At 38.5% G+C, this 23,458-nt stretch overlaps 2 protein-coding genes across 2 annotated transcripts in view; one reads left to right on the top strand and one right to left on the bottom strand.

Moving 5' to 3' along the window:
• The first annotated feature begins 2,060 nt into the window (after positions 1 to 2,060).
• On the top strand, positions 2,061 to 6,190 carry cunh5orf49 (chromosome unknown C5orf49 homolog). The gene is made up of 3 exons (XM_036566192.1): positions 2,061 to 2,259; positions 4,381 to 4,497; positions 5,993 to 6,190. Exons 1-3 carry the CDS (start codon positions 2,143 to 2,145, stop codon positions 6,170 to 6,172), a joined length of 414 nt encoding a protein of 137 aa, XP_036422085.1. The 5' UTR covers positions 2,061 to 2,142; the 3' UTR covers positions 6,173 to 6,190.
• Positions 6,191 to 7,321: 1,131 nt separating this feature from the next.
• Positions 7,322 to 23,458, bottom strand: part of adcy2b (adenylate cyclase 2b (brain)) — a 111,835-nt gene continuing 95,698 nt past the window's right edge. Inside the window, exons 18-25 of the mRNA XM_036566194.1 lie at positions 17,618 to 17,802; positions 15,886 to 15,970; positions 12,778 to 12,936; positions 10,292 to 10,438; positions 9,873 to 9,980; positions 9,254 to 9,368; positions 8,708 to 8,832; positions 7,322 to 7,824 (exon numbers count right to left, since the gene is read on the bottom strand). Of these exons, the coding sequence (XP_036422087.1) occupies positions 7,672 to 7,824; positions 8,708 to 8,832; positions 9,254 to 9,368; positions 9,873 to 9,980; positions 10,292 to 10,438; positions 12,778 to 12,936; positions 15,886 to 15,970; positions 17,618 to 17,802 (1,077 nt within the window). The 3' untranslated portion in view covers positions 7,322 to 7,671. The remainder of the gene's footprint in view (positions 7,825 to 8,707; positions 8,833 to 9,253; positions 9,369 to 9,872; positions 9,981 to 10,291; positions 10,439 to 12,777; positions 12,937 to 15,885; positions 15,971 to 17,617; positions 17,803 to 23,458) is intronic.

The following is a 23,458-nucleotide window of genomic DNA, read 5'->3' on the forward strand; positions in this document are numbered from 1 at the left end:
GCTCGGGGTTACTTCTTAGCAACCACAAAGCTGGAGGTTGCAGGATGTTCTCATCCATTGAGTACTACAACTGAGAGTAGCGCTTAAGCTGAAGTTGCTCCAATGTTGCCACTGCAAACCCATATATGCCTATCAATCATCCCACCAAGCACCTTCTAAACTGCCTACTCACCCTGTACACACACACTGTGAGCTGGAGAATGATGTAGTGCTCTCGCAAAAGTGGATAAATCCGTTTCAAAAATGTTAAAAAGTCACATTATGAAGTAGGTATTACAGAAGCATGTTTCGAGAGCACTTCCCTAAAATGTCAACAACAACAAAAGTACCCCATGTATGGTGTTTGTCACTTCAAAAGCTTCCACTAAGTGGTGCTTACTACAGTCACTCATTGTGTGAAAGTTATTTATAAAGATCTTGACTCCTTTGGTGATGGACATTGTGGCTTTACCCTGCTCCTGTGGAAAAGGCTTCATTTTGCTTTTTATTTTGCTTTGTTTTGTTGGACTCTGTGCTTACAATGACATGAGTCATAATGTAGGCACTGTGGGACTGAACAGGATGCAGAAACAAAAACCAAAACAGGCACATTACGGGGCATGTAGAGCTACAACACCAGTGCATTGGGTTAATATTGTTTCTTGCTGTATGTTTCTTAAATATTTTGATCTCATATGGAAAATACATATTGCTGCTGTCGAGACAAAACCTCGTACCTCCAAAATGGTAACTTTACAGGAGAAGGAAAAATCATACTTTACTTTTAATGTAAGTTTTTTTTTTGATGTCTTACAACCAGAATTCCAAATTTGGAAAAATATGTGTACACATATTTCTTAATATCCTACATAAACAACAAGGAGCCAAACATAATAATATGCTGCCTAATATGCTGTTGCTCCTCTGCGTGCCACCAAAACAGCTCCAACATGCCGAGGCACGGACTCTCCAAGATGAAGGTGCCCTGTGGTATCTGGTACCAAGATGTTGGCAGCAGATCCTTCAAGTCCTGTAAGTTGTGAGGTGTAGCTGTCACAGATCAGACTTGGTGTTCCAGCCATCTCTTGACGATTGATCAGATTGAGATCTGGGGAATTTGGAGGCCAGAGCAACACCTCAAACTCTTAGTCACGCTCCTCAAACCATTCACGAACAATGTATGCAGTGTGGCAGGATGCATCATCCTGCTGACAGAGCCCACAGCTATTGGGGAATACCATTGCCATGAAGGGGCTTCAGATTCAGAGCTTCACGCTCCCTTTACTGGCTTGTGTTCTTCCCACAGTACATCCTGGTGCCATCATTTCCCCAGGTAAGTGGCGCACACATGCCTGGCCGTCCACGTGATGGTAACGAAAACAGAACTGGGTGACCATCTTCCATTGCTTGGTCCAGTTCCAGTGCTCACATGCCCATTGCTTTTGATGGCAGACAGGGGTTAGTGTGGGCAGTCTGACTGGTCTGCGGCCTGCAGCCCCATATGCAGGAGAGATGCACTGTGTGTTGTGACACATTCCTCTCATGATGCATCATTGAAAATTTCTGTGACTTTTGCCACAGTATCCCTTCTGTCGGTTTAAATGTGCAGAGGTGTGTTCTCTGTAAGCTTATTGTTTACTTATTTTCACCTGGAAGATCAACAAAACCCATGTAATTTGATCAGGGGTGCCCAAACTTTTGCACACGACTGTGTGTCGCTAATGGTGTCAGTATTTAATATGTGCATATATGTCAGAAATATTCCTAAATATATGCCTAATTTATACTGACACCCTTTGAAAAGCATGTTTTCTGTGTATATGGGGAACTTTGAAAACAAATGTTAGCAGAAGCCACAGCCTTGATCTTTCTAAATGCATTCAACTGGTGGCTTAAAACAAACAAACAAACATACATACAAATAGATAAATAAAGAAATAAAATGCTATTTATTTCCACATTGTTCATTAAAATCCACATAGTTACATAATATGTTTCTGTGTTTTCTAACTCTTGTACTTCAACTCTTCTCTCCTTTCCTCTTTGTTTGGCTTTACTGCGCATGCGCGTCTCTCCGGACTCGTATCCGAGCAACCGAGGCTGGCCGGCTGTGTTAGCTCTAACGTTACTTTCATACCAATTAACGCTTTAAAAGCACTTAAAATGGACGTGATATCTGAAGCGAAGGTCAGACCTCTCTCTACGTTATCTGTGTTTAGCTTCATACCACCAAGAAGAAGTGAACCTAAAGAAAGCAGATATTTCAACTGCATTCCCAAGGTAACGCTGAAGTTCAGACTTAAACCGGCTAACGTTAACATAACATCACGGCACCTGTTACATAGCAGCTAAAGTTAGCCTAACTCCTAACTTAACGCTAGCTAACTTTGTTTTCGGACAGGTTTGGACACTGGAAGCCACATAATAAGGACTTCTGCTGTGTAGTAAAATACCTTAACTCTCTTGTCGTGTTCCGGGTCAAAACTGACCATTATTAGGCTACACTGTCTCTAAAATTACCAGTAAGTTAGCTACACTTCTCACCAGTGTTGCCTCAACAGTGATGATATGAACGTGTAAAAATAAAGATGACAGATTTGATGTTTTTATGAAGTCTTTACAACATTTGGGTACAAAGATCCTGTTCAAATTTTACCCTGTAGTTCAGAATCACACACACACACACACACAGTTCATGCCTCCTGCTTGTATGTGTGTGCAGTGTTTCTCTTTCATACACACAGTGGAGCTGGGTAATATGAAAATGTATATTGTTTTAGTGATTAAATTGTTAAAATACAATAAGTATGCTTTTCTGAACATGTGTATATCGTCAGTACTTGTAAAACACTGACCAACTGCATGTTTCATTATAAAGAGAGCAAAATTAGTCCTGTTTAACTGGATTCAGTGCAACACCATGTGACAAATATTGAATAATAATCATAGTTTGAAAGTATTTTTAAAAATGTAGCACTACTGGTTTTTTTTTTCTATTTTCCATCTGATCAGACATCTGAAAAAATAAATATCTTGACATATTGTATGTGGTAAAATTTTCTCGAAGTATCGCAGTATTATATTTTTTGCCATTTCGCCCACCTCTAACACACAGACACAGGAGCTAAATATTTCTTGTGGTAAAGTATAACCCAGACCTTCCAATGAAGTGCGATATAGAGGTCAGATCAAGTTTATGAGCATAACCTGTAAGATTTTGCACACACTGAGGGGCGAAACTGATGTTAGGGTCCTGTGCAGGACAGAGCTCACAATTCTCTCAGCACGTTTCAGTCTGCTGCCACCATAATGGCTAAAAAGAGGTTCACAGTGTTTGAAATCCATGAAATCATTGATCAAGAAGATGGCCATGATTTGCAAGACGCTCATAGCGAAATAGGAGAAGAAGCGTCTGAAACAGAGGACAGTGTTGTAATCAATTCAGAGCATGAGAAATTACTCGCTGATGAGGAATGTGATGTGCAGCGAAATGGGAGGCATTCATGTTAAAATATGCACAAATAGCACGTTCCTCAGCCCCCCTCTGAAACTCAGGGTAGAATGGCACCTCAAAATATGATCAGATTGGCCCAAGCGTCCACAGGAGTAGCTCCTACATCCAAAATAGCAATTGAAACCCATAAAATGCTCTAAAATGTGTGTTTGGTAATGAAAACAAATGTCCAATTTTAAGGTAAATAAGGTAATTATCAATAGTAAAATACAATAAAATAAGTGAATATCTAAGTAGTTGGCAAGTAAAGTCAATTAAACGAGTAACATATTCTCCAGGACTGTTTTGAGGTGGTTTAGCCATGCTGGGTCAAAACTGACTTGCAAACATCAATGATGTACCTAATTTGTGGACATCGTATGAGGGTTAAGAGTCTCCTATTAGTGCTGTCATAATCCAGCAATGTTTAAGTAGTGATATTTCACTGTGAGAATCACTGTCAGGAATTAATTGAGTATTAAAATGTGAAGGTGAAACGTTACTAAATTCACAAAGACGAGTTTTGGTCAGTCAGTGTCTAATGTGAATTACTTGCTATTTTTTATTTTTCTCATGATTTTTGGGATGTTTAGTGTCCTCTATTGTCCTCCAGTAAAAGAAACCCAATCAGATCTGTCTAGTGGGACCAAGCATAAGGGGATAGCCGCTCCACTCTAGAGAGAAAAACAGGTTTATTATAGAAATCAGTGAAAACATTTGAAATGTAAAACGTAAAGCGTGTTATTCAATAGTATTAGTAGTAGAAGTATCAATAATTCAGACTCATAGGCTAAATCTATACATTTCTGAAGAAAGTGCCTATAATGAAATCCATGCCTACAGATATCTAGCTTTCATTCTGACAACCTGCATTTTTTTTAAAGTTCTATACCTTTTTTCTCTCTAAGGCTGCAGAACTGTATTTGTATGACTGCATACATCGTGGAGTCGAAGGTTATGATAACAAGTTGCACCGTGACGACCGAGAACATGCCAAGCACCGTGGGTTGGACATTTTCAGCGAGGTAATTTTTCCCTACAAACCTTTTCGGTTAACTTGAACAAAACTTAACTGACCCATATCATACATTTTTTGTATTTTTTCCCTGAATTCCACTCATATGTCCATTTTTAAGGGTCAGTCATTGTTCAGTTTACACATGACCATTTTCCAGCCTCTCTTCATCACTTAGAATTACAAGCCGGCTGTTTTTGTTATTATGCCTTTAAAACTGATATGTGTAAATGACCTCTGTTCTGATTGGCTGACCTATATTGTTTCATATCAAAAAGCAGACCAGGCTGAAACATGCCAATGTAAATGCTGCTGTTGGCTGAGTAGGTGGATCTATAGGTATATTTAAATACTTTGTTTTTTATGACATCCCAAAAAATAACAAATTCAGTATGGGCTGTTTTTACAGATACGGACTGTACAGACTGCTGAGTGAATGCTGTCTTTTGAAACTTTAACAGTGCTTACTTTCAACAACAAACTCATTTATTTGAAAAAAAAGTGAGGAAAATTTGTTTTTCTCTGACATGGGCCCTTTAAGCAAAAACTGTCATCACTGGACAGCTACTGTGGTCAGCCCTTTCATTCCTATTGCCTATTCCGTTGACTGGCTGTCTGGATCTTTTACATCACAGCCCTGTTTGAGATTTACTGTTCTGCAGAGTTCAGAATCGCCTGGTTAGAATTTAAGGTTTAATCCTTATCCATCACTCCTGAGACGAGTCATGGGCTGCTTTTTTTAACTTGCCCTCACCCAGTTTGACTCACCACTCTGATATGTCATGCCTATGTTACACAAACTCACAGCAGAAGGGGAGGAGTGGACAGTGCAGAGTTTTCAGTTCAAACTTAGTCACCCTCAGCTAGGTTAGTTTCAGCGAGCTGATCGGGTAGCCATGCACACATTACAGTGCAAAAGTTTTTTTTTGGGGACGTTTCAACATAATGTATGTAAAATTCTACCATTGCAGCTCATAAACAAATTTGTTCACCATTTTGTGGGGATTTACAAAAAGATAAATGTTTCAGATTGTGGTGATTTCTGGGCAAGTTTTGCTGCTGAAGGTCAACACTTCATCTTCACCAAGCGTTTACTTGGTCTCCTCCTACGACTCATCTAACACACTTCACTTGAGCTAATGAAGTAATGGAACAGCCCTCAAGATGGTGTCAGGGATTTCCCTGAGGGGAAATGGTGAGGCCAAGTGGATGAGGGCTTGTTAAAACCAGTATTGAAATGGGCAGCTGATTATCCTCGGTTTGTGATTTGGGTGAGGCCTGTAAGATGTGGGTTAGATGTGAAACATACAAGAAACCAGATCTCCACTAATAAGGTCGGTGCATAACATTCACTCAGTCTAGCAGGCTTTGGTCTTTGGAATGTGTGTGAGAAAGAAAGGCCTTTGACCTTTCAGATAAAGTCAGGGTGAGGAAGGAAGCAGCTTCATACCAGTAAAACTTTCTTCTTTTACAACCCTCTCTGCCTCTGCCCAACCCTTTCTCAGGAATCATCAAGGCCCATAGCTGTGCTGTCATCATCTGAGTACGGGCGACGCGTGCAACCACTCCTTTACAAGCCGGGCCGCCAGTTCGTCCGAGTTGCTCACATACGATCAGAGTTTTACAGAAAGAATGGAATTACCAAAACGCTGGAGGAGGGGTATGGGTCTGTTGTTCCAGTTTGAGTGCCCATGGGGTATAAAATACATATGAGAACAACTGAAATGTCAGTGTTTCAAACCCTAAACGGAAATAAGATACAGAACCCAATGCTAAAAGATTATTATTGAAATGAGTTCTGCAACTGATATCAGTCCAAACATTTACTTATATGTATATTCTAAAAACAATAAAATATATTTTTCATCCTTCTCATTTATTTTTTTCCCATGACTATTAAAGGAGAAGTCAAGATTTCTGCATAATTCAGTTTTTGGGATGTAAACAAAGAGTGGTTTGATGTGAAACTTACCAACTCTGATTTCTTTACAGTGGTGATGTTAACCAGATGTCTGCAACACAAATATAGACATTTTATTTACTACTCAAAATGGCCAGTGAACCCACACTTGTCTTCTGTGTTTTTATGCGCAATAGTGATATTTGTACAATATTGATAGATCTGAAAAAGTAAGTTCCAAAAGTCATAAAAAATGAGAATAATAAATAAATCAACTAATAAATACAAAGATATTATAAAGTATTACAGAGCTACAAGTCTCAAATTGAAATACTCTACATCTTTGTTACACATTTTATAGTATAGTTTACATTTTGGTTTAAAAGAATAGGACACTTGTTCCAGTAATATGTTTTCCAATATAAATTTTTCTATGCAGTTCAAAAAGGTGGTTGTGGCTCTTTCCACAAAAGTAAAATTGTTTTCTTGGGTACTAGTGCTTTGGATTAATATGCTGTTCTTCTGTACATAATAATAGTGAAATCTGAAAAAATATATTTTCTTTGGGAACTGTTTTGTTTAACAATACCCTGCATATATCACTCCTCCATGAATATATTTTGAAAAATATATTTTAGGCCAAAACCTTAGCTCAAAACTAACTGAAAAAATATTTTTTTTAACAACAGACACTCATTCATCATTTCATGTAGTAACTTTCTGTGAGGGAGCTTTTAGAGGTATTTAAGACTTCAGACATCTGGGTTCCCATCACCACCACTGTAAACGACTCGGTAAGTTTCTCCAGAATAGGGCATTTCACAACAAACCGCTCCGAATCACTTTCTTTACGTCTCAACGATTGAATTATGCTGTGAATAAGCTTTCTTTGTGAAAGTAGTCCTGTAGTTCACATATAATTGGAGACAGAGACGTTTATATAGAAATTCTTTAATGGATAAGAAAATGGTGGCACCAAACATGAACACACATGAAATCATTTTTTTATTATTTTACACACCCTCATCTGCTCTCCTCAGTACTGGGTCGCTCGCACAGTGACTTGTCTGGGTTTCATAATCTGAGCCTCTAGAGCTGATGAGTCCAAACACTCCTTGGTGAGAAATGTAGATCTGTTTACTGGTGGTTCAGAAGATGAAACACTGTAGAAACGTCCTCTAGGCCAGAGTTATACTGTATGTGTGTGTCTGACAGAGCGTGGGAGCTGTTTTTATGTGTGCAGTTGTACTTGTGGTTAAGTTCTTGGTTTTGTATATGAGAAGTTCAAGGCATTACATTCCCTTGTGATAAGGTTCGGGTCATTTCAGTGTGTACAAAGAAAGTCTTGAGGTCCCCCTTGCCCTTCACGTTGATGATCCCTCGACAAGAGCACATGTATCCCAAAGTCTGTAAGATCCGACTTGTTTCCTCTGTTACCTGGAATAAAGAATAACAAAAGAAGACTGAGAAACAATCCCCAAAGCGCACACATGACTTATATATTCAGTCTTAAAGGGCTCATATGAGGGAAAATCTAATTTTCCTTCCTTTTTTAAAGTAAAAAGTTTAATGTAGTATGTAAACATATTTAAAAGTTTCCCCAGTCTGTATGGTCCATATATATAGAACCTAAGCTGCAAAAACGATTCGTTCTGAATTAATTGTTTTTGTGATGTAACAAAAACCAATACATTCACATATATCAGTCTATTCGACCTATAGATGTTTAACCACCTATTCGTTTTAAAGTTATAGTTATTCAGGAATGCTTTTTGAATGAGGTACAATACATGGCAGACGATCAGAACAAAGATCATTACATAGAATCAAATGCAAAAGTTTGGGCACCCCTGGTCAAATAACATGTTTTGTTGGCTTGCTAAGTGAACCTAAGTTAACACATCCTCTACAGGGAACACACTTCTGCACATTCTAGTTATTGCTTATTTGCTAAATTTAACATACTGGAGAAAAAATAACTTTAAAATGTGGCCTGTGCAGAAGTTACAGCACATTTTATTTTATGTTTTATTTTTTCCAAAATCTTAAACTCAGCAAATAAATAAAAATTGTGCATTACAATTTGCAGAAAAATACCATATTTAAGGTTGTTGCCTGTACAGGATGTGTTAACTTATTTTTCCTTAGAAAATCAACAAAACGTCATTTAAACGGGGGGTGTTCAAACTTTTGCATGCGACTGTCCAATCTGTCTTAAAGGCACAGTAAGAAAAACGGCCTCTTTAATTCTTTAAATCAGATGATCAGAACATGAAATGCTGCCACACGGACTGCATAGTAGTAAAGAACAGGAACATACTTGGATTTTCCCCAGGACCCCTGTGCTCTCCATTCTGCTGGCCACATTCACAGTGTTTCCCCAGATATCATACTGCGGCTTCTGTGCTCCTATTACCCCCGCTATCACTGGTCCATGGTTTATTCCTGAAAAGTAGGAAACACAACTTTGTTAAAGGTGGGCTTTGACAAGTCATTGTGCCAGTGGACACCTCTGCTATTACTAGTACAAAGAAACCTGGATACAGTGTGATCACTCATCTGTGCATTTTTTTCTACAATACCTACTATCCTGAACTTGGTTTCCTAAAATGCTGAGAGATTTGGGACACACTCACTGGTCCCAGAAACTCATTGAGATGATTCAGAGCTGGCCTGCATAATTTGAGGCATATGTAATTACTCTGATTACTTAGAGACGATCCCTGATGAATCAGTGCAAATTGATTATATTACAGCATTTTCAGGCTGAATGCATGCAGCGATCAACAGAGCTGAAGACTAAAATGCAGGAGTAAAATGTAGGCTACAGTGGGGGATGATTCTGTCACTCACTTCTCTCACTTACCCACTCGCAGCTTGAAGTCATTGAAGGAATGTTTGTTAATAACGTCAAGTTTCCCCATCAGAGCAAAGGCAAACTCGACCATTGTGCCAATGTGCATGTACTGCCTGTCATGGTCCTTAAAGACACAGAGAGAGGGAATCATTTCACTGATTTGTATTTTCAGGTATTATTTGGGGGATTTTACCCCTGATTTAGTCACAACCAATTCCATGTACTAGCTAGGTCTTTCCCTTTCACATGATGCTACTTAGCTGGGAGAGTGAAGGCTAACATGTGCCTCCTCCGAAATATGTGAAGCTCCACCCGTCTCCACCCACCCACCCATCTTTTTAAACTAACACAAAGCCCTTGGACACCTCAACATGCTTGAAGGAGAACACTAATTGCCAATTCTCTTACATCAGCTAAAAGATGCCCATGATGGCTAGCATCATGCTGAGTGATGGGGGCAGATTTTGATGCGTCTCTAATGTACTTCTATTGAGATGTGAGGTTTGATAAAGAGTTAGCAAATCAAGACAGGCCAAAATTTCAGCACCAAGGACAGCACCACTAAACCTCCAAGAAACTTAAGATGACATGTCTAGTTTACCGTTCACAGAGAAATGTGTTACCTTACCTGAGCATACTCTGGTCCAGGAGTGACGTTAAGTCCAGTAGCAGCCATGTAGGTGCTGCCGATAGTCTTTATCTTCTCCACGCCACTGAATTTGGGCTTGGAGAGTAACTGCCAATGATAGCAGGACATAAAGTTGGATAGGGAATTACAAGGACATGCATAAAATGAATGCAAGACCCGCTCTTATAGTTAAATACTTTTTTCTGTTTTCAGTGGACATGCCCGGGTCCCAGACATCACCCCTATATTCAGATCTCATTCACGTTAATACAAATATGTGGTCACGCTGATCAATGATGGCAGTTCTATCCCAGAAAATTCAGGTCTCATGCAGCTTTTCCAATCATAATTGAAAGTGAAATTGACAGCGACGAAATAGATGTTCAGCATAGGGAACGTGTTTCTACAGCATTCTGTACCTCATCAAAATCTGCTATAATCTCATTGAGAAGTCTGAGACACTCCAGCCCCTCCTTGTTCACGTCAGACTCGGTGTAGAATTCCTTGAAGTCCGGGATGGAGGCAAACATGACGCACACCAGATCGTATGACTGGTGGTAGAGGTCCTGTGAGAAATGATAGCAGACACCATTAGCAATGTGGAGAGGAGGGGGCCAAGACACTGGTTTTAACCCGTTTAGGACACCTGTGGTAGCCTTGAAGTGCTTCTTAAATTTGGGAAAATCATTTCTTACTCATATCTCATTAAGACAGGGTGAGAAATTCTGTTGAAAGTGCAGGTTCAAGTTTTCAAACTCGGAGGGTTTTGGATAAGTCTCTTCTAACTTTTGTACAGAAATATCACCCCAAATGTTTATTAGGCCTCAGCAGCAGAAATTTTGATGAATGTCGAGTTGGATTGACATAAAAGTCGCATGAATTCCGATCTGGCTGTTGAGACGATTTACATTAAGATGTGCGGCACATATTTACAATACAAACCTTGTCAAAACAAAATAATCATTCATTAATCGTAATCGAGGTACAACAAATTAATTGTGATGTTGATTTGAGGCAATACTGCCCAGCACTAGGACAGACTGCTATCAACAACTGATAGTCTACATTATGGAGAGGAGCTTCTTCTGTGTGATTTTCTGGGTGTTGAGAGGCAAAAGCTAATAAAGCAAACACAGTGCAACAAGAGCAACACAGAAATGCACAAAGAAGAAGGAAAGCAAAAAGTTTTATTCAGTCAGAATACAGTGCTGCACAGGCTCAGCAGACTGTACATAATACTGGTGTTAATGTTAGTGTGGATAACTCCAGTGTTAATCAAAAAGAGTAATCCATTACAAGTTACTAATCACTTCTCTCAAACTGTAATCCTGGAAAAAGAAATCTTTTTCCAAAGATTTTTTGGAAAATTTTTGCACAGAGCCACAACTAATTTAAAAATGTTTAACCGGGGGGCCCCATTCCTGTGCTTTGCCTAGAGCCTCAGAATCACTTAATCCAAATGATGTGAGGAGATATTTTATTATGGTTTTAAAAAGCTATTTAGTCTTATTTTGCAGAAAGGTTTTCAGTAGCTCAATAGCTTGCATTTTCCATGAGGATAATTACCATATAATTACCATCTAGGCTTGCTGCCATTGCTTAATAATTCATAATCCGTCAGTTTGACAATATTTTGGTTTCCAACCAAATGAGTGCATGTAATCTTTTCTATCATACACATTTTTACTACCAGTAGATTAGAATGACTGTACAAATAATTTGGATAAACTTGACACTTACTTAAATTATTGGTTTCAAAAATCTATTTAGTCTTATTTTGCAGACAGAAAACCTTGCATTACAGTTTTGCCATGCTTTTGCAATTTTTGGACATCTAAATTGGCCTTGGTGAGATATTGGCACTGGTGTGCTGCGGTCACAGGCGCAAGGCCATAGATTAGCATACCTGTGCTAATACAAACAGCTACGAAGGCAAACCCATTACACCACAGTTTCATCACTTTTTGAGACAAATATGACACAAAAACTACATTTATTAACATTCCACAAAGAAAAATAGCTCCAATCTAGCACTGCTGCACAGAACGGCTACTAAATAAAGGCCTTCAGGATGTCTACATAGGGAACCTCAGTCTCCTCATCAAGATTTAATGTAAACAAACTACGAACTTATCAGCTAATAGCTCAAGAGATCTATCTACACATTTTCATGTAATACTTTTAAAAGTAGTAGCAATATCAGTAGCTCTCCGCAGATTAACAACTTCCAGCAGGCTAGCAATGTCTCATTGCTCATACAGCTCCACCTCATAGATTAGCTTCTCCTCTTTGGCTCGTTTAACCCTGTTTTAATAAAAGGCAGTGGGCTTAACCTCAGTATTTAAAATAGAACAGCGTGATAAAAAACATTGCATGCACTCATTTGGTTAGAAACCAAAATATTGTCACATTGCCGGATTATGAATTATTAAGCAATGGCAGCAAACCTAGACGGTAATTACATGGTAATTATCATCATCAGCTATGAGTTAGGCTCACAGTTGCTTTGTAACTGAATTTCGATCATGCTTATCGTGATAATTCTGCAGATGATAATTGTTTGTCTACATTTACGTTATTAAATGGTCCAAGCTTTATTCAAGCAAAAAAAGTGTTGACTTCTGTACCGTAATGATACAGAATGTAAATCAAATGTGGTTCATTACCAGTGTAATTCTGTTGAACTTTATTGACATAGCAAAACCATGTTAACTCTAGATTTCTAAGAATGACTTTAAGAATCAGGGATGATGTGAATTGATTCAGCGTTTATTTTTGAGTGTTTTGAGATTGCAGCGCTGCACTGCTTCATCAGGTTGTTTGGTCAGTTGTTTGTATGTGTGATGCACTGTATGCTGTGTTCACTCTGCTTTTGTTCACACGTGTCTATTTTGCATATGCTCACCTCATTTTTCCAATTACGACCCAAGAAGTGTTCCGCCACATGAGCTGGCAGAACGTTCTCCAGAAGCACGCGGTTGAGGTTCTCCATCGTCTCGATCTCCTCACACTCCCGTTTGAACTTGTTCTTCCAGAGAAAGTCTAACCTACAGTAATATTCATTCTGTTACAAGAGGACACAGAGGTAAAGAGATGCAGACATCTGATCACCTTGTGTGATTTTCACAAAGCAGAAAAATAGAGAAAACTCAGTGCACACACTGCAACTGTGTTAAACAGCACACTGGAGACTTTTCCTGGTATGTCAGGCTGTTATACTGAACAAATTACATCTTTCTTTGTGTGGTTGGTATATGAGCACACATTTACCACAGAGAGTTAAACAATACGCTTTATAGGCTCAGTCAGAACTCTGTAATCAGTAAACTGATTCTGCTGTACCACCTAGGGCCTGACCGCTATGAATATGTTGTTACTGATAAAGATACAGACTTTAAGGGGCTAAAAATTTCAAAAACCCATAATTTTTGTTTCAGTTTTATAAATATAAAATTTCAACAGCGCTTTACTGAACAGATATGATTGTCACTTCTCAATTGTCACGCGGTATTGGTTTCTGTTACATATTATTTTTCTTATTTTCATTAATTCTCTTAATAAAAAAGAGTAGTTTGTGTTGTATGTTAGGTTTAGATGCATTTCACATGTTTTGCAATAACCGTGGTTGTGTTTTGTGTTCCAGTTCACCAGTTCAGCCTGTATTAATTTCACCGATACCGATAAAACTGAGTCATCAATATCAGCTGATATTATCAGCCAACTAATATATCAGTCGGCCCTAACAGCAGAGATTTATTGCAAAGTAGTGCTCCTAAAATTTTGCAAAATCAGATTGTACTCTTAAAATATGTAATCAGTTCTAGCTTAAGAGCTGCGCTTCATTAAATTGGTTTCCATGGCTGAACAGCTGCACAAAATGCTAAGATCCCGATGCACAATGCCAAGTGTCAGCTGGAGTGATGCAAAGCATGCTGTCACTGAACTCTGGAAACGTGTGGAAAGGTGTTCTCTGGAGTGATTAATCATGCTTCACCATCTGGCAGTCTGATGGATGAATCTGGGTTTGGCGGATGCCAGGAGGATGCCAGTCTCCTACTGGAAGGCATAGTGCCAACAGTAAAGTTTGGTGGTGGGGGGATAATCATCTGGGGCTGTTTTTTTTAGGGCTTGGGCCCTTAGTTCTAGTGAAGGGTGATGTTAATGCTACAGCAAACATTTTACCTTTCCTGTTCCAGCATGACTGAGCCTCTGTAAAAACATGGTTTGATGAGTTTGTTGTGGAGGAACTCCAGTGGCCTGCACAGAGCCCTTACCTCAACCCCCCTGAACTGGACCATTGACTGAGAGCCTAGTCCAGCATCAGTGCAACATCAGAAGTGGGCGAAAAAAGAAGCTGACGTCAGCTTCATGGAGAGTTGAAAGGCATGAAAACGGATGAGGAAGTTGCTCTGTTTCTGTTTGACAGGTTACATTAACTTTTTTTTCTGCTTCACAGAACCTATAGGTCAGTATTGTTTTGTCCCGTTTGCTAATGTTTGTGACAGCAACTGGTCAGCTTCACAGCAGCAACTGTAGTGACCGTTTGCTAACCCAATACCTGTCTAATGTTAGTTACATTACTTGCTGTGTGGTTATTTGCTCTAATGTTATTTTATGGTATTTGTCTGTAGAATGTAGATGGGTTTTATGGCCACAAAGAACTAAAAAAAGCAAGTTTGCCAGCCCAGTGCCTTTCGCCTTGGCAGTGTGTATTCATGAATTTGGGGGGCAGAGTTCAAATATAAACAATCATTAACCAGAATCGTATGCTGCGACTTTAATTACCAGAAAACATACCATAAAGAATTCTGGGTAGCTCCACCCCAAGTGCTACAATATTTACACTGATCAGGCATAACATTATGACCGCCTCCTTGTTTCTACGCTCATTGTCCATTTCATCAGCTCCACTTACTATATAGGTGCACTTTGTAGTTCAGTGCAGTAACACTGATGTGGTGGTGGTGTGTTACTGCAGTGCTGAGAATGATCCACCACCCAAATAGTACCTGCTCTGAGAGGGTCCATGGGGGTCCTGACCACTGAAGAACAAGGTAAAAGGGGGCTAACAAAGTATGCAGAGAAACAGATGGACTACAGTCTGTAATTGTAGAACTACAAAGTGCACCTATATAGTAAGTGGAGCTGATAAAATGGACAATGAGCATAGAAACAAGGAGGTGGTCATAATGTTAGGCCTGATCGGTGTATGTTATCTGAGACTGTGAGGTTCTACTTTTTATTTGTGTTTAGGTAAAGCACTTTTTTCGTAATGTTCAGCCCCTTAAAATAATTACATTATTTGTAAATGATATCAGGTTGTTTTGATACAAAGCAAAATGTACTGTAATTCTCAGTAGGAGGATGAGACAAACTACCTCAATAATGTAGTAATTTTACTCTCTTTACTTTATTTTCTACTGCTGAAACTTTGCTGTAGCTTCATGACTTTAGTTGGTAGTTTAGTTAACTGTGACTCAGCTGCTGCCCAAAGTTTCTGGGCTTTTGCTCTCAAATCAGTCATTTGTGTTAATTACTTGTCAGAAGTGACCAATTAAAAATGACTCACAAATGAAGGGTTTACAATTATTATTTTTCATAAATTGCCTGGGATACATCTGCATTATTTCCAGCTGAAGAGCTGCTTAATGATGCAATTAAAGAGAAATGAATGTGATAATATCTTTTTGGGGTTTGTAGTTCTGACACCTTAAAGAATTGTTTTCCACTGGAAGTCCTGACCAAGATGAATATTTCTAAGAGACTTTATGGTCCATATGTTCCATGTATAGCTGATGGTGCTCTGCAGTGTGAATGCAGCTGCGTCTGTGCCTGACAACGAGCCGTCACTACACGTGAATGAGTTCACCTTTCTAATGCAGATGAGTCAAAACTGGCACACAATTCAAAAATCTTTCCACATAAAAAAATCTAATAAACAACATTCACATAAGTGCCTGTGTTCTGCGGAGAGCTTTCACCGTCTGAATGTTCTCACAAATCAGAGACCCACCTGCCTCGCCAGCACAAGCAGGGTAACGAAGAAGATGAACAAAGACACAGAACCCATCGTCTTCAAGTCTTTCAGAACACCCGGCCTGGAAAAAGCCAAAGAGGAAAAACTCAGAGAGTAAGAAGTGAGAGAGGGAAAAGCGGATCTTTGGTAAGTGGGTTCAGTGAGAAGAAAGGTCTTTTCAGCAGCACCTCGGGTGGGTGTCTGACTCAGGTTTGTAAGCTCAGTAGCCGAGAGCAAAATGTCAGAATTTCAAATCTACATATTATAACTTTCCCTTCCGCCCTCAGGCCAAAACTAATCTCTGAGTCACCTACACAGAGGGAGGAAAGAAAGACAGAAAGAAAGAAAGAAAGAAAAGAAGAAAAAAAGGCAAAGTAAAAAAGAAAGAAAGTAAGAGAAAAAAGACAAAGTAAAAAAGAAAGAAAGCAAGAGAAAAAAGAATAGAGTAAGAAAGAAAGAAAAGAAAAAAGTAAAAAGCAAGAAAGAAAGCAAGAGAAAAAAGAAAACAGTAAACGAGAAAGAGAAAAAAGCAAGAGAAAAAAGACAAAGAAATAAACCAAATAAAGAGTAGAATGGAAAAATAAAGAATAAAAGAAAGAAATAGAAAAGAAGACAGTGTAAGAAAAAGAAAAAGAAAGTGAAAAAGAAAGCAAGAGAAAAAAAAGAAAAGGAAAAGAAGACAGTAAAAAAAGAAAGTAAAAGAAACCAAAGAAGAAATAAAGAAAGGAAAGAAGGAGAGAAAGACAGAAAAGAAAGAAGAAAGCAAAAGAAAGGAAAGTTGGAAGAAAAAGGGAGAAAGAAAAAATCAGAAAGAAAAAGAACTTAAAAGTTAGTTAATAGAAAATACAGTAAAGGAGTAAAAGAAAAGAAAGACAAAAGAGAAAAACACGGAAGAAAGAATGATGAAAAGAAGGAAGGTAGAAGATGAAAGTAAGAAAAACAAAAGGAAGGAAGAAATAAAGAAAGAAAAAGAAAGGAAGATAATATCAAAAGGAAACGCCAAAGAACAAGAAGAATGAAAGAAAAAATTGGAAAGAAATAAACAAGAAAGGAAGGATTAAAAGTTAGACAGAAAAGAAAAAAGGAGGACAAGAAAAGAAGAAAAATAAGAGAGCAAAAAGAAAGGACAAAAAATGGAAGGAAGAAAAAAGAAAGAAGGAAAAAGAAAAGGAGAGAAAGGGAGAAAAAATAACAGAAAGAAAAATACTAAAAAAGAAAGGAAGAAGGACAGAAAAAGTAAAATGAAAGAAAGAACAAATGAAGGTATTAAGAAAAGGGGAGAAAGAAAGGAATGGGGGAAAGAGCAGAAGATAGAAAAAAGTAAAATGAATAAGAAAGAAAGGGAGATCAGTTATAAACTGCACTGTTACTGAAAGAAAACCATAAAGTACATCAGGATGAACAGACAGAGAAAACGGAGAGAGTGACAGATTTTCCGGCAGATGGTCTGGCTTAACGGTCAGTGCCTTAAATTACCTGTACGCACCCTTCCTGCTCCAGCTGTCAATCATCTGGGAAAAAATCAATCCAATGCAATCTGCACTAAGCCTGCTATCTCAGCATCTGCCACTCATAATCCCCAGCGTTATGGAGACGGAGGGGCTTTTTCTGTTGCTACTCGGTAAATCGCCCTCACAATTTTCCATCTCACCTATGAGTCCCATCACAATTCTACACCCCCCTGTCCTGTCCTCCTGAGGGTCTGTGCGAGTGGGTGCAGGTGTGGTACCTGTCCAGTGGCTGGGTTCTATAGAGCGCTGTGCTGTACTCATCCAGTACAGAAGCATGGGTCTGCAGGATGATGATGTTGTAGCCCACCACTGCAGCCAGCATGATCAGCATCTTCAGCTCATAGTTTATCCTCAGGAACACGGAGCAGGACACCAGCCCCAGGATACAGCTGTAGATGAAGTACTGGAAGAGAAAACGATGGGAAAGACAGTGAGATCTACAATTTAGACAAAATATAGTCCTGTAAAACAGAATGAAGTGGAATTTTTTCTTTAATTAAAAAATTAATCAATCAAAAATTCATCATTTACACAAAATTTAAAACCTGTCAAACAAAACACCTCACATACATTTAGAGACTTTGGCTGTGTCCCCTTTAACTCATTAAAATCCGTCCCAAGAGTAGTCGGTGTGTGTCCATGTCAATGGCACAGCGATGGAGGGTCCTGGGGCGGGGGGCGGTTGGTGGGGGGCAGACACCATAGATTTCTGACCGTTAAAAATACATTCTCCAGTGCCAAAGAAAATAATACTAAATGTACAGTCACCATGAGAAAAGGTGCTGAGCTCCTTCCTCATGCCCTTTTATCAACATTTAACAGATAAAAGAGACTCACAAAACTCTCCTTAGATCATTATAACTTCTCCATCACCATGGCAACATTTATGTGTCTTTCAGGTAAAGACGTTTTGTAAACATAAACAGAGCATTAACTTGATCTCCTCCTGATGGTGATAAATATGTCTCAGTATGTGCTTATGTGTTAGTATAGACTGAAAAACACAGACTTACTTTGCTCTGCTTTAAGCTATAGCCCAAGTTTCTTGCTGAAGTAGTTTCTCATTCGCCTGCTTCCTGTTTGAATTTTCCTGTTCCACCTTAAATGGTGCCGCGGTTACATTCTGCTGCCTCAGGCACCATTTAAGGTCAAACTTGAAAATCTGAACGAGTTGCAGATTAAATGTATTATGAAACCAGCTGGAGTGATTATAAATACAAATAAGTCTATTCGTCTCCAAATTATCAATGTTTGTCTTAATTCTCCCTTTTTGCCTTTTCGTTAGCTACTAACTAGGTGAGATTGTTGTCTGTGTTGCTGTGACCAGCAGTCTGTGTGTTTAACCTTCAGGGTTAAAGGGTGAATTAACCCTTTAATATGCATTAATATGCATTAACTCCAGAGTTTAAGACCATTTATTGTTAAACTGTGTTGAATGATCAGCAGAGCTTTATTTTACTGTAAAGGAGGATTATTTTATTATTACCTAAAAGTCTAATTCTGCTGTGGAGCCACAACAGTAAAAGAGCTGCATGCAGCTCCAGAGCTGCATGTTGTCGACCCCTGCTATAGGCTATTTACAGTTGTATGCAAAAGTTTTCTAAGTGAAATTAAGTTAACACCTCCTCTACAGAGAACACATTACTGCACATTTTAGTGCACAATAACTGTTTATTTGCTGAAATTAACATATTTAGAAAAAAAAAAACAAACATAAAATATGGCCAGTACAAAGGTTAAGGCACATTTGTAATATCTTGAGGGTCTTAATGAGAATAAAAAAAAAAACTATCTTTGAAATGGAATTCATTGAATACAAGTCTTCAATTTTAATATTTAAACATATTAACAAGTTACAATTACTTAAGTGTTGTCCACCTTTTGATTGAAGTGCAAAGTAAATTCCCATTCATATGTTTTCTTGTTCAAAAAGGTAGTTTGTGACACAAAAACCATAAAAATCTATGAATTCTAGACTTTGTTAGATCATTTTTTTTTACATAGCAAATACATGCAATAAGAGCACTGAGCAATAACACCGTTGAAGGGGATAAAAAGGGATATTGACCTTAAAGGGTTAATGTCTTCTTTTTAATCACATGATTACAGACACTGATCCTGTGAAGTTTCAGGTTAGTTGTTTTGTGTATTTGTGTCTTTTGGGAGAGCCACAATGGAACCTACCACACAAACCACATACATACAACTGCCTTAGTCATTCTACAGAGATTTCTAATGACCATCAGTGCAGGTTCACTTGGCTCAGACAGACAGGTTAAAGAAGAAGAAGAAATCTTTATGAATAATTGACTCTGAATGTTCTCTGTCTTGACATTTTTTCAAGCTGTCTGAGGGCAAAGAGAGCACAATAAGTATGTCCTCCATATTCAGCACAAACCTTCTACTACTTCTACTGTTCATAAACACATCAAATACAACACAACACAATTACAAAACAGCACAAATACAACATCGTCAGAGTCAATATGTTCAACAGAAAATAACAAATCATTTCAGACTTATTTACATATTGTTATATGCAAAAGTTTGGGCGCCTCTGGTCAAATGACATGTTTTGTTGATTTTCTAAGTGTAAATAAGTGAACACATCCTCTACAGAGAACACACTGCGGCATGTTTTAATGCACAGTTACTGTCTATGTGCAAAATTTAACATATTGGGGAAAAAAAGCAAAAAATGTGGCCTGTGCAAAGGTTATGACACATTTTATAGTTTATGATTTTTTTGTTAATCTAAGCAACTAAATAGAAGTAGCGCATTAAAATTTGCAGAAAAATGTCATATTTAAGCGTGTTCTCTGTAGAGCAGAGGTCTTTAATTAAAATTCAGGTCCAGTCAAAGAAATTTCCGCAAGCAAAGGTCCAGAACATCATAATGACTAACTTGCATTATGATTCAGTGCCATATACTGTTTACTGAAGTAGTAGGCATATCTGCAGTTTAAACGTATTATGAAACCAGCTGGAGTGATTATAAATGCCAGTAAGTCTATTAGTCTCCAGATTATCGATGTTTGTCTTAAATCTTTCTCTTTTTTATTAGCTACTAGCTTGGTGAGATTGTGGTCTGTTGTGGTGACCAGCGGTCTGCGCACCAACCTTCAGGGTTAAAGTGTGAATTAGCAGTTCTGCATTAACTCCAGCGTTTAAGACCATTTATTGTTAAAACTGTGTTAATCAGTCATTCACTGTAAAAGAAAGCTTTGCTGATGATTCTACGTTTACCTAAAAATCTAATTCTGCTGTGGAGCCGCAACAGGGCAGGAAAAGAGCCGTTGCCGACCCCTGCCTTAGACACAAAGAAACTCAGATATAAAGACATACAAAATGATGTAGCATAGCAAACACAAGACAAAGAGCACTAGAAACAGGAGCTATAAATACAAACAGACACGACCAGAAACACTTGGCAAAGAGGACTAAAAAAAAGACTAAACACAGGTAACAGTGATAACTAAGGGGTGGAGCTAGGAAGGCAAGACAGGCTGAACAGAGAAATGAGTGGAGACAAATTAGGAAATTACATGATACTGTAGCATGTTTAAAAACGTGAGCATGTTAATTTTTGGGTAGAGCATTTATTGGTTGGGTTCTTTTGCTGTTTACTACCCGGTGTCAACCAGAGGAGGATGGGTTCCCCTTTTGAGTCTTGGTTCCACTCAAGGTTTCTTCCTCTTACTCTTAGGGAGTTTTTCCTTGCCACTGTCGCCATTGGCGACGCTCATGGGGGCTTGGACCTGGATTTTTTCTGTAAAGCTGCTTTGTGACAACACCTGTTATAAAAAGTGCTATATAAATAAACTTTGACTTGACTTCTTTTGGACTCTTGCTCTGAAGGCAGGTCGAGCTGCTGACTGTGTTCTGACTAGGAAGCACTTAGGCAGTCTCACTCTGATGTCTGTGAAAGCAGGACGTAGCTTAGGCTTAGAGCAAACTGTTAGTTCTCTCATGTACGGCGTGGCTGTGGCAAACTACAGCTGTGTAATAAAGCACAAAGACTTGTGCAAAAGCAGTGTTCTGTTTAATAAAGGGGAACGCTACAATATAGTATGCTATGACTATGACGTTACCTCCCAGAGATTTGTTTATTGGGAACTAATTTTAAAGAGAAATTGTAATTAATTTCTCATTTCAAAATGTATCTCAATGTTTTGTGAAAGTGTAAAAAAAACACAAACATTTACATGTTAAAATGAAGCGATGCTAAGCAAAGACAGTTGTGAGCGGCTTCCTGGTAACAGAGCATAAACAGAATATGTTAAAGGAAGTGAGATCCACATTTTGGAACTGCATGAAACAACAGGTTGCTTCTCTGCTTGTGTTTGAACAGTTTGGAACAGTCTAAAGGCACGTGATCCACGTGATGATCACGTCACCATCTGAAGCACAATCTGTTTGGCAGTAAACATGTGAAGGTGCTAGACCCGTGCTCATCACTGGCATCCTCCAGTCCCCCTAACGCAACATGTTTTGCTCAGCTTTGTTCTGTTCTGGCACACAATCAACTGGCGTTCTTCTGCTGGGCTACAACAAAGCTGTGTAGGTGTTATGGGCTGCTGAGGACCGGTAGGAGCTGAGAAGCACTACATATTCGCCAGCGCTTAGCTGTGAAATGTCAATCACTGTGCTGTGATTTGTAAAGAGGCTGACTTTGGATGCTACACATAACAACACAAAAAAGCTGACTGACTTATTACATGAGAAAATGAGCTTGAGTGAGTGTTTTGTGTGCCAAAGCTTTATAATGGCTTTTGCCACATAGAAATACAATTCAATTGTTCCACATATTTTTCTACATTTCTGTGTGATTAAATGGTTAAAATGTAAACAAAGTCATTCAGAGTGGTGAACATGACATGCTCTGTTTTAGAGAAGTTTGAGAAGTGCTCACAGTGGTGGAGAGAGGAACCAGGCGTCTCAGGAGTATAATGCCTATAATGCCTCCAAAAACTCCTCATAGAAAGTTAGTACATTAAATGGTTACCAATACACTGCCTGATTTCTGAGACATTGTTTTTCAATAGCTCTGAGATAAGATTTCGGCCTAAAATGTGTTTTTCTAATTTATTCATGGTACGTTACATGCAAGGTGTTGTAAAGATAAATAGTTTTAAAAAAGAAAATAATATTTTTTTCAGATTGACCATTATTTTACCATCATCGACATTAAAAACTCAGAAGACGTGTGTAGGTATACTGACTGTTTAAAATGATGACAGCAGATATAATGGCCATATTTGTGCTGCAGACATTGTGATCCCTGGTTCCCATCACCACCACTGTAAATAAGTCCAACATGATAAGTTTCTCTACAATGAATAATTTAACATCAAATCATCCTGCATGACTTTGTTGACACTCAATGATTGAATCGTGCATGTTGAAAAATTGGTGGAATTCCCCTTAATGCAACTGCCGACACACAATCTGAGGCCTTTAATCTTTTTAATCTACGCAGCAATGCACAATTTAAAGGGCCCATATGCTACATGCTTGTTTTATTACACTTTTCATCCCATCCTGAGGTCCAGTTATGAGGCTTGTCAAGGTCTACATACCAGAACAGTCATAATCCCTTTTTGCATGACCACTTTCCATCCTCTCTTTTTCTCCTTAGCAATACAAAGGCAGTTTTTCTTATAGTGCATTCAAGACTGATATATATATAAATGATCTCTTTTCTGATTGGCTGCCTGTATGATGCTTCACTCAAAAAAATGCCTAGTCTGAAAGAGGCATTATAACTTCAGTGTGAATAGAAGGAGCTAAACTGCAGCAGGCAGATATTTGTAAATGTGTCGTCTTTTGAAATAAATATCACAATTCAAAACTGGCTGTTTTCACAGCTTAATTCAGGACTGGGGAGTAAACAGTGCATTTAACTTTAACAGTGTTTACACACTACATCAAACTTTTACAAAATGAAAAAAAGGAAAACTTGTTTTTCCATGATATGGGCCCTTCAAGTCTTCCACAGTAAGAATCGCAGCACAATATGACAGTATGACATCCTGTTGTCTTTCTTAGCCTTTTAAGTG

Source organism: Colossoma macropomum, unplaced genomic scaffold, assembly GCF_904425465.1.
Source record: "Colossoma macropomum unplaced genomic scaffold, Colossoma_macropomum, whole genome shotgun sequence".
In the NCBI taxonomy this organism is placed as follows: Eukaryota; Metazoa; Chordata; class Actinopteri; order Characiformes; family Serrasalmidae; genus Colossoma; species Colossoma macropomum.